Here is an 11606-nt window from a genome sequence, read left to right as displayed (position 1 = left end):
TGTAAAGGCAGTAAGTTCATTTTTTTTTTTTTTTTTTTTGACTCGTTAGTGTGAGATCCCACATCGATTGGAAAGGAGAACGAGTGTCAGCGAGGATGCTGGGCCCTAAAGAGGGGTTAGATTGTGAGATCTCACATCGGTTGGGAATAAGAACGAAACATTTTTTTATAATGATGTGAAAACCTCTCTCTAGCAGATAAGTTTTAAAAATAGACATTGGGCAGTGTGCCAACAAGGACGCTAGGGTGGACTATAGGAAGAGCCCAAGCCCACCATTAGCAGATATTCTCTTCTTTGAGCTTCTTCTCAAGATTTTTAAGATGCGTCTGTTTGGGAGAGGTTTATACACCCTTAAGAAATGTTTCTTTCTCCTCCTAACCGATGTAGGATCTCACAGTTAGTATGTTGAAGTGATTTGAATAGATTCTTGGATAGTTTTGGTGTCTGGACGTAGATGGTTCGTAACAAATTGTGCAAGGTTTTTAAGATCAAAGGAATGACTCTTTGGCATGCCAGTTTCTTTGAGGTTTGGGCATTGGCTGGCTAGGTTCTCTGGGCATTCCAATATTAGGCAAAAACATGGAATGTCTTTAGAGGTTAGTTTGAACTTGGATCCATATGGCAACATGGGAATGCAACCAATATGCAAAGATTACAGAGTTCTTGGATCATTATGTTATATAAATCATTCTCTATCCCAACAAATTTTACTACTCATTCGTTTAATATTATCATGTTTAGGTTCTTTTCCATGTTGGTTTGATTGTTCTATAATTCTTCCTCAATTTTACCCTCATTTTGTGAATCGAAGCAGCAATATCTATATATCTATATACTTCGTTTCATGTTTTTGTTTTCAGTCTTTTGACAAACCCTAACAAAAAGTGGAGGATTCGAAGTAATAATGTTTTGACGAGCAGTTCTCATGTGGACTATTTAGTTTCAGAAAAACATGAAGAACACAGCTAGTTTAAACTACCGATCAAAAGTATGACAGTAATGTTTGGTGAATCGCCATACGGTGTAGTTACCAATCTAATTTGACTTACCTTGATATTTTCACTTTCGAGATTTGGACTTCTTAAATTTATTCGGATTTAGTTATTTTTATTCTATACAATTCATTTACTTAAAAATAAAAATAAAAATAAATACAAAAAAAGATAGTATATGCATATCTTATTGACAGTTTTGCTTATATTTTCAACCAATAAATCATTAAACAAAAAAAAAAAAAAAAAATNAAAAAAAAAAAAAAAAAAAAAATCATATGCGTTTTTACAATAATTAATAAAGACGAGAGAATCCTATTGTGGTTTTTTGTGATATTATTAATATACACCCAAATTTATTTTCTTCCACAAAATTAAATCTCATATTACAAAAATTACCCGTTTTTCTATCGAATCAAATTGTCTTTTACGAAACTTTCTCGTCAATGGTGGTTTTGAAAGTTATAAATTTTCTTTTTTAAAAAAATATAATAAGTTAGTTGTCACACCAATTGATAGTTTCTCTAAAAAAAATCCGAAGACATTTATTTAATTTAGTGTGAAACAAGTTATTAAAAAATGAACGAAAATAAGAATAAAAAATCTTATTTATTGATAATTTATTTATTAGAGAAAATTTAATAATGTTACTATCGTGTCAAATCAATTAGTTAAAAGTTTGTTTAAAAGACATATTAGATTATAAAAGTCGTGAAATAATATTATATTATATGAATACGAAGGGGAAAAAAATATTGTCAAGATTTTTCTAGAAGTTTGAGGTAATGGAAGAATTGGGTTTGTAAGTGTCAAGAAAAATATGTTCATAATTTGGTGTTTTCATGATTTGAGAGAGAATATGTTTAGACTTGGTTTTCTTCCTTTGTTGCCCATTAAGACTGCCATTCACTATGTTCCCTCTAAACGAGAAAATCGACATACGTATAAATGTTATTATATCGTATGGTTGACTGCGAACGTAACTAGTTAAAGCAAACAATATCTTATAGCCCATCAGAGCCAGACACCGGGTGATGTCCCAGCGAGGACACAGACAATATCGGCTAGCCCAATGGTATCAGAGTTAGATATTGGAGGTGTGCCAACGACCACCCTGGGCACAGGGGGGTGGATTGTGAGATCCCACATTGATTGAAGAGGAGAACGAATCATTATTAATAAGGGTGTGAAAACCTCTNACTTAAACGTAGTGATATTCTTCTTGTTTCTTCACCTACTTACTTAGTAATACCAAGAAAGCAAAGACGTTATACACATAATGGGCAAATACGGTAGGAGAGAAGCATATGGAAGTTGATAGTGTCTCGATCGGATGTGGNTGAGGATGTTGGGTTTCCAAGAGGGTAGATTGTTGGGCTGCTACAAATGATATCAAATCTACACATTAGGGGTGTTCCAACGAGGACGTTGGCCCCTAGGAGGTGGATTGTGAGATCCCATATTGTGGGAGAAGGGAACGAAACATTTCTTATAAGANACTGATCGATCGGGAACATGGACTAATGATGACGACCAAAGTCCAAGCCTTTGTTACAGCATGGAGACATCGAGGATGCTTCAAGTTTCAGAAAATAATGATATTGATCCTTATCGNTATGAAGTTTCTATGTTTGAGCCACCGAAAAGGAAGATGTGTTTTCTCAGTATAGATAGTAACTTTCAATTATTTTAAATATTTCTTAACTATCTAAACCTCAGAATCATTCTCATTCAAATGTGATCTCGGTTCATTCATGTATTTCTCTTTTACTTAAGTGTCAATCAGAGTGGCGCAGCGGAAGCGTGGTGGGCCCATAACCCATAGGTCCCAAGATTGAAACTTGGCTCTGATATCATTTCTAAAGACCCAAGAATATTAAATTAAATAGATTTTTTAACCCTTTTTCAACAAATACTGTGCACTATTAATTCTTGGTTATCATCCACTATAATTGGAGCTTTACGATGCAAGGCTCGTGTATTACAAGAACTCTAAAGGTTGTTTTTAGCTCGGGTCGCCTTTGTAATATCATTGTCTCAATTCACATATAACACTTTGATGCTCGACTAGATCGTTAGAGCTGCTTTAACACATCCAATATTGATACTAATTGAATCCCGTACAATTCTCTCTCTATCAGGTCGATACTAATTGAAAGAATATTGCACGTAAGAAGTTAGATCAACTTTAAGGTATCGTTATATCAATTCTAATGCTCGACTCGATTGTTAAAGCTACTTTAACAAACCCAATATTGATATTAGTTGAATCCCGCACAATTCTCTATCCTACATGTCGTGTCTCCACATAAAGTTTCGAGAGGGCATGATTTTGTTTGTTGTTCGTCATCGTTCTTTCGTTTTTCTTCACTTAAATGATTACAGAAGGCATTAATGCAACGAATTTGGAGTTCGTAGAACAACTCCACCAAATTTGTTTGTTAATAATCAGCAAAATTTGAATTACACGTTTTGATTTAGGGTTTAGAGATTTGAGTTCTTGGTTTAAAGTCCACACGGGAAAAGACTCTTTGAGAAAGAGATATGATGGCTAAGTGGACAAAATCTTTGAAAGATTATGATTTTCTTTCATTTTTCTAGGTAGTGGACAACTTTTTCACTTAATCGAACCTATAGGACGGGAATTACAGGAGAGCGTGAAATGGGGTCGGGAATAGAGATTATATGCTTCATCTCCACCCCCGTGGACATCTCTAGTTGGCTAAGCTCTGTTGATACTACCTCTAGTTCAGTCAGCTCGGTACTTCCTTGTCAAGCCGACAACTCGACTATTCTTAGATAGGAGGTAGCCTTCGTAATTGGGCAGTGTTATTCTACCCTTAACAATTATAAATCGCTTAGAACAATTATAAAATATCATCAATACCCTAATTTTCGCTAACAAAAAGATTTCTTCCTGTTAGCGAAATGGGGTCGGGAATAGAGATTATATGCTTCATCTCAATTCCGTGGACATCTCTAATTGGCTAAGCTTTGTTGATACTACCTCTAGTTCAGTCAGTTTGGTACTTCCTTGTCAAGCCGACAACTCGACTATTCTTAGATTGGAGGTAGCTTTCGTGATTGGACAGTGTTATTCTACCCTTAACAATGATAAATCGCGTAGAACAATTATAAAATGTCATCAATACCCTAATTTTCTTTCGATTTCTATGTCAAATGAAAAATTCTTTAGTTTAATTCATGCTTAAACGTAGTGATATTCTTCTTGTTTCTTCACCTACTTACTTAGTAATACCAAGAAAGCAAAGTCGTTATACACATAATGGGCAAATACCATAAGAGAGAAGCATATGGAAGTTGATAGTGTCTCGATCGGATGTGGCAGTGACAAGACAGTCTACTGATCGATCGGGAACATGGACTAATGATGACGACCCTTTGTTACAACATGGAGACATCGGGGATGCTTCAAGTTTCAGAAAATAATGATATTGATCCTTATCGTCTCGAAAGAAAACGTATTGGAGTGGTTGAGTGGTGAAGTAGGACTTAAATATGACCGCTAAAATAGCCAAAATTTCTATATTAGGATGATTTCTAGATTAATGACATAGTTTTCAATGCACAATTATGTAACGGGACAACAAAATATGTCCTTAAAAGTCTAATTTCAATCCTAATCTCTACGTAATTTAATATCTAAAGAATAAAAATGGTCATAATATATGTTTTACCGACCCATTTATACGTTACAAATAATGATATGTTTAATTAAAAAAATAAAAAAAAATATATTTTAATTATTTAAGATGTCTGATAATAAAATGTTAAAAAATTATGAAAGCTTATCTAAATATTATGACTAATTAATTGTTATTAGTTATTTTATTTTTATTAAGGTAAATTCATTTATAATTTTGTAATTTTCTTTTCCTTTTAATATAAAAAATCAAACTTAAAAGTCGATTATTTGCTTTTTTTTTTCAATTATGACGTCATCTCCTTCCTTCACTTCGTCTCTATTTATATTCTTCGTTCTGCTTCACAACTAACTCCATCTCTCTATCTCTCTCTCTCTCTACTGAAGTCTGAAATGGAGTGCAGTGACGCAAAATCCGGTCCAACTTCAATCATCCTCCGGTCTCAGTCGCCGCCGCCGCCGCCGCCACCTTGTGTCCAGGCCGGCGTCGTCGTCACTCCGTGTGCGGCGTGCAAGATTCTGCGGCGGAGATGCGCAGAGAAATGCGTATTGGCGCCTTATTTCCCTCCCTCTGATCCTCTCAAGTTCACCATTGCTCACCGTGTCTTCGGTGCTAGCAATATCATCAAATTGCTTCAGGTACCTCCTCTATTCATAGTTTCCTCTTATCTACAGCTTTCTGTCTTAGGTTTTGAAATTGTGAATGCCGATGCGAGAAAATTAATCTTGGAACCGTAACGAAAAGTCTTCGAATTAGGAGGAAAATACTGTTTACATGAACTGTTTTCATTTTTGGATTAATTGAACGAATCTCAATCGAGTAGAACTGTGTGTTTTTAGAAGCAGAACAGTGCCTTGAATGACTTGGTAATTGTATCGGGCAATGAACACGGATGGGGCTCACACGCAAAACTTGTCCAATTCCAATAATGTGCCCTTGTTTTGCCTGGAAATTTGAAAAATACGCAATCCTAATCTATTTGTTTGTTTGCGCTCAATGGCCAAGTGGTGCAATTAATCAAACATAATACAAACTGGAAAAACCAAACCAAGCAGCCATTGTGTTTGATTTTTGTCCTCACAGAACAGCCAATCGTATACTTCAGTCTGTTTCTCCAATTCAAATCCACCACAAACCAAACACTTCTGATACCAATCACTTAATTGAATTCTTCAGGATCTTCCCGAATCACAAAGAGCTGATGCAGTGAGTAGTTTGGTGTATGAAGCAAGTGCAAGAATCAGAGATCCAGTCTACGGGTGTGCAGGGGCCATTTGCCATCTCCAAAAACAGATAAACGAACTGCAAGCAGAGGTAGCCAAGACACATGCTGAGCTTGTCAACATGCAGTGCCACCAAGCCAATTTGGTGGCTCTAATTTGCAAGGAATTAACTCAAACGCCCGCACCAACACCACCACCGCCTGACCACTGCTCACTTGACAACAATTTCAGCTCTGCCACTCCTCAGAGCTACCCTTTGTTTGATGATAGCAATATCTGGGAGGCTCTTTGGACATGAAAAAGAAAACACTTGGACAATGGCTGGAATGGGGAGGAAAGATTAGTCAAAGCTGATTGAAAGCTTAGTACTTAGTAGTTGAATATTGGGTAATATTAGCGTGTTGTTAGGTTAGATGGGTTCCTCATTTGCTCCCTTAAAACCAAGAAAAGTGGAGTGAAGACAATGGAATGATGTTTACAACACTAGAGTAGTGCCAAAAATATTAAATCTTAGTATATATCCTTTTCCTTTTTTTCTCTTTAGGTTACCTACCATTAACTTCTAACATTCATGTGTCAAGAAAAAGCATATCTTTGTCAATTCTTGCTTCCCCCATTTTGAAAAGGACCAAAGATCTTGTCTTCCCATGATCTCTACTTTATGTACCATCATCTTCGTGGTTGAAATTCCAAATCTATGATCTCGTAGGTAAGAATATAATATCTAATTCAATTGAACTATATTCAAATTGACTACGACTACTAAATGTTATATACATTGCATGTAGTTTTACGAATCCTAAAACTACTAAGCAAGAAAGATTCAAATTAGTAGTGTCTTACTTTTCAGTTCAACGTGTACCCGTGAAAATTTAAAGACCTTTTAGTCGAACATGTCTTAATCAATTCAGTTATGATTAAATTCGTTTTGAATTATTAGTATTCAATGATGTTTAATGCTTCAATCTCACTCATCTTTTAGCTTTGATTAAGTGATTGAGGTTAAGAAGTTGAATTAAGTACTCATTCTTTAATGTACATTTATCCTCTTTGGTGTATAATTTTCACATAATTAAATTAAAATAAAAAATTCTCACATATTTTTTAATTATAGAAAGAAGTGACAAAATTAAATAGTGTAAATTGATATATTTGTGATATAATTAAATAATTTAAATAGAGTTGAATTAATATGGTTATAAATTAATACTTTTTAAAATAAATATTATAAAGAAAGTAAATTAAACACATTAATACGACTAAAAAGGTCGTTAGTGAGCCAAAATTAGGCTCTTTTTTGGCTTTAATAATTACTGCCTCTTCTTTTCCATAAAAAGCTACGCTATTTAATTATTATTATTATTATTATTNTTGGTAATTGTATCGGGCAATGAACACGGATGGGGCTCACACGCAAAACTTGTCCAATTCCAATAATGTGCCCTTGTTTTGCCTGGAAATTTGAAAAATACGCAATCCTAATCTATTTGTTTGTTTGCGCTCAATGGCCAAGTGGTGCAATTAATCAAACATAATACAAACTGGAAAAACCAAACCAAGCAGCCATTGTGTTTGATTTTTGTCCTCACAGAACAGCCAATCGTATACTTCAGTCTGTTTCTCCAATTCAAATCCACCACAAACCAAACACTTCTGATACCAATCACTTAATTGAATTCTTCAGGATCTTCCCGAATCACAAAGAGCTGATGCAGTGAGTAGTTTGGTGTATGAAGCAAGTGCAAGAATCAGAGATCCAGTCTACGGGTGTGCAGGGGCCATTTGCCATCTCCAAAAACAGATAAACGAACTGCAAGCAGAGGTAGCCAAGACACATGCTGAGCTTGTCAACATGCAGTGCCACCAAGCCAATTTGGTGGCTCTAATTTGCAAGGAATTAACTCAAACGCCCGCACCAACACCACCACCGCCTGACCACTGCTCACTTGACAACAATTTCAGCTCTGCCACTCCTCAGAGCTACCCTTTGTTTGATGATAGCAATATCTGGGAGGCTCTTTGGACATGAAAAAGAAAACACTTGGACAATGGCTGGAATGGGGAGGAAAGATTAGTCAAAGCTGATTGAAAGCTTAGTACTTAGTAGTTGAATATTGGGTAATATTAGCGTGTTGTTAGGTTAGATGGGTTCCTCATTTGCTCCCTTAAAACCAAGAAAAGTGGAGTGAAGACAATGGAATGATGTTTACAACACTAGAGTAGTGCCAAAAATATTAAATCTTAGTATATATCCTTTTCCTTTTTTTCTCTTTAGGTTACCTACCATTAACTTCTAACATTCATGTGTCAAGAAAAAGCATATCTTTGTCAATTCTTGCTTCCCCCATTTTGAAAAGGACCAAAGATCTTGTCTTCCCATGATCTCTACTTTATGTACCATCATCTTCGTGGTTGAAATTCCAAATCTATGATCTCGTAGGTAAGAATATAATATCTAATTCAATTGAACTATATTCAAATTGACTACGACTACTAAATGTTATATACATTGCATGTAGTTTTACGAATCCTAAAACTACTAAGCAAGAAAGATTCAAATTAGTAGTGTCTTACTTTTCAGTTCAACGTGTACCCGTGAAAATTTAAAGACCTTTTAGTCGAACATGTCTTAATCAATTCAGTTATGATTAAATTCGTTTTGAATTATTAGTATTCAATGATGTTTAATGCTTCAATCTCACTCATCTTTTAGCTTTGATTAAGTGATTGAGGTTAAGAAGTTGAATTAAGTACTCATTCTTTAATGTACATTTATCCTCTTTGGTGTATAATTTTCACATAATTAAATTAAAATAAAAAATTCTCACATATTTTTTAATTATAGAAAGAAGTGACAAAATTAAATAGTGTAAATTGATATATTTGTGATATAATTAAATAATTTAAATAGAGTTGAATTAATATGGTTATAAATTAATACTTTTTAAAATAAATATTATAAAGAAAGTAAATTAAACACATTAATACGACTAAAAAGGTCGTTAGTGAGCCAAAATTAGGCTCTTTTTTGGCTTTAATAATTACTGCCTCTTCTTTTCCATAAAAAGCTACGCTATTTAATTATTATTATTATTATTATTATTATTTATTAAAGACGAAGAAAAAGAAGTGATGACGTACATGTGGGCCCCAGGGTTTATACAAACTGTCTGCTTGAACTTTAGATTAATGACAGATGGATGAGACACGTCATGCTGCTAGACACTGATCTTGTTTATCTCTTCTAATCATGATTAATCTCCTCTTAAACGCGTTTTCCTTTTGTAAAATAAAAAATCTATTTTAATTAATAAACATTTAATTAATACTATAAATTAATATATTATTAAATGATAACAAGAGGATATTATATTACGTTGTTCGAGAAATTTGGCCTAAAAAACAAAAATTTGCCTGACTTCTCCGAATTATTGTTCCAAACTGTCGTTTCATACTACAATCACGACAGCTATAAAGTCAGTTACACGAGCCTAATAATATTGTGAACGATACTGATTATGAACTCACTCATAAAAAAAAACTATCACGTATGTTCATGAAGACACTAGATTTGATGTCAGTTTAAGGTCAACATCACAATAAATTTTTGCTACGGTAACATTTTTTTATATGGCATTTTGAATTATTATTGTATGAACGTCGTACTTTACGATACAAAAATTAACCGTTATAATTAATTGCATGATTGATTTGGTTGAAAATTGAGAGGTAATTGTCCAACTTGTGGATAGGAACAAGAAAGTTTGGTAGTGCGCGTAGAAGAATATTAGAATTGAGATTGGGCTGCCTAACTACACATTGAAAAAATACATTCAATTATTTGGTTTTATCTAATTAAATTATTAAATATTTAATTTTAAAAATAATTCAAAAAATACTCGTGAAATTTTAAAAGTAGTATTGAACACTTTTTACTTAAATTCTCAACTTTAATATCCAAACTTTTTAATGTTACTTTTGAAAGTTTACGAGTATTTTTTTCGTCCAAATCTAAATCTAAGAGTACTTTTAACCATTTTTAATTTATTTTAAGGATTTTTTTTTTTTTTAATTCAAGAGCTTATAAAAGTATACTCGGTCGGTCTTTTAATGATGTAATTAAGAGGACAAATATATTGATTTTTACATGAAAGTTTGGAAAAAATTGTTTGGTTTATATTGACTAATAATGTATTGTTATTTAATGTTATTTGTTTTAACTTTGTATTAAATTTTATTTCCTTAAAGTCGTGTTTGGACATTACTATTAATTCAATTATTTTGTCCCAAACTTTGAAGGCTATATTATTGTTTTGTGGTGACTATAAAGAATAAAATATCATTTTTAAAAATATTTCGCATTCCATTATTATTATTATTATTATTATTATTATTTGAATTTTCATCTCTCTTTCTATTTTTTTTTTAAATCTTAATGACTTTTTAAAATTATTAGTGTCGGTATGAATGATCTTATTTCCAGTTACTATGACGGCAATTCTTGAATTTCGATCCATGTGGTGTTCCATCTTAATTTTAACAATGTACTTTTCAGATCGAGAAACCGAGACTACTTGATGTTGCATATTAAAACTTATTAACGCATGATTCACGTCGTTATGTTTGAAAAAAGAATGAGCGAAGCTCTAATGAAAAGATATTAGAATATAAAAATACTTCGAATATGAACTTGTTTTCATTCCCTAGTTAATAATTCTTTATGGTATCGAATTGGAACAATATGTTCTTTCTAAATGCTCGTTTTTGCTTTCATTTTTGGTTGTTTTGATGAGTCGGATCATAGCTTGTGCTGGGTTGTTACTTGGAAGGGATGAACATGCATGCACAGGTTAATGTTCATCTTTCTAGCTCAATGTGTATTAATTTGAATTTTGAGATTTTGATTGATCCTCTCTAACTGATGTAGGATAAGTTCGTAAAGCATCAATGACCAATAATTGCAATTAGCCGATATTATCTTCTTTAGGTTCTATCTTTCGGGCTTCCCCTCAAAGTCTTTAAAATGCGTTTGGTAGGGATAAATTCGCACATCCTTATAAAAACTGTTTCGTTCCATTGCCCATCACTACATGTTGCACTGGCTTATGGAGATTTAAGCTAGCAGGTAATGCACTGACAGGAAGAAAGATGGTGTAACAGATCTGTTTGGAACGTGTCTAACCGTCCTTGTGTTCATGTTTCTTAAAGTAATATTCTTTAATATCCTACCACCTTTTTTGGTAACCAAGTGTAGGAAGGTTAAATGGTTGTCTCGTATGATGAGTGCATCTTGGCATTCTTTTATACTGACTCTCGCGTGGTTGAATGGGTGCCTCTTGAGAATCGCTGCTTTGCTTGACTCGAAGTGAGGGTTACATCCTACTCTTTCATGGTATGGTTGTGACAACGAGCACATCATTTGATATAGATACTCTCACATACATGTAAGTTGACAAAGATAATTTTGACTTCTTTTCTACGAAGTTTGAGAAATATTTGAGTATGTTTTTTGTTGTGTTCACTCGCTTCTCATTTAGGACGAGCGATTGTATCAGCTATGATGAATGGAAGCAAAAAGTTTTTCCTCGGAACCAATAATGCCGGTATATACAGTGCCACAACAACATAGTTCGAGTTAGGAGTGTTTTTGGACCCATTCAATTTTTTGGGTTGGTCTATTCTCAAGGACAACCCAACTACACCAACCCAACCCAACCCAACCATTA

At 33.7% G+C, this 11606-nt stretch overlaps 3 protein-coding genes and 1 non-coding gene across 4 annotated transcripts in view; all 4 read left to right on the top strand.

Moving 5' to 3' along the window:
- The window catches only part of LOC111788479 (ubiquitin carboxyl-terminal hydrolase 5-like), a 10873-nt gene extending 10326 nt beyond the window's left edge, over nucleotides 1–547 (top strand). The window contains exon 9 of the mRNA XM_023668815.1: nucleotides 455–547. Coding sequence (XP_023524583.1) covers nucleotides 455–547 — 93 coding nt within the window. The remainder of the gene's footprint in view (nucleotides 1–454) is intronic.
- A 2226-nt stretch (nucleotides 548–2773) lies between these two features.
- Nucleotides 2774–2845, top strand: TRNAM-CAU. Its single transcript has one exon. It is a non-coding gene; the product is annotated as a tRNA-Met (tRNA).
- Nucleotides 2846–5022: 2177 nt separating this feature from the next.
- Nucleotides 5023–6481, top strand: LOC111787811 (LOB domain-containing protein 1-like). Its single transcript, XM_023667869.1, has 2 exons — nucleotides 5023–5295; nucleotides 5834–6481. The coding sequence occupies exons 1-2, from the start codon at nucleotides 5050–5052 to the stop codon at nucleotides 6176–6178; spliced, it is 591 nt and encodes a 196-aa protein (XP_023523637.1). The 5' UTR covers nucleotides 5023–5049; the 3' UTR covers nucleotides 6179–6481.
- Nucleotides 6482–7558: 1077 nt separating this feature from the next.
- Nucleotides 7559–8212, top strand: LOC111789196 (LOB domain-containing protein 1-like; the record flags this gene model as incomplete). Its single annotated transcript, XM_023669888.1, is given in 1 exon segment — nucleotides 7559–8212. A coding segment is annotated over 1 exon segment (351 nt), but the record flags the coding sequence as incomplete, so codon positions are not given.
- Nucleotides 8213–11606: the final 3394 nt, after the last annotated feature.

The sequence above is a fragment of the Cucurbita pepo genome, chromosome LG02, assembly GCF_002806865.2.
Source record: "Cucurbita pepo subsp. pepo cultivar mu-cu-16 chromosome LG02, ASM280686v2, whole genome shotgun sequence".
Taxonomy (NCBI): Eukaryota; Viridiplantae; Streptophyta; class Magnoliopsida; order Cucurbitales; family Cucurbitaceae; genus Cucurbita; species Cucurbita pepo.
Note: the sequence above shows the minus strand (reverse complement) of the source record. Positions and strands in the feature narration are given on the sequence as shown.

Coding starts and splice junctions, on each gene's coding strand:
- LOC111787811 (XM_023667869.1), top strand. CDS start 5,050: ATGGAGTGCAGTGACGCAAAATCCGGTCCAACTTCAATCATCCTCCGG. Junction 5,296..5,833: donor ATATCATCAAATTGCTTCAG/GTACCTCCTCTA, acceptor TGAATTCTTCAG/GATCTTCCCGAATCACAAAG.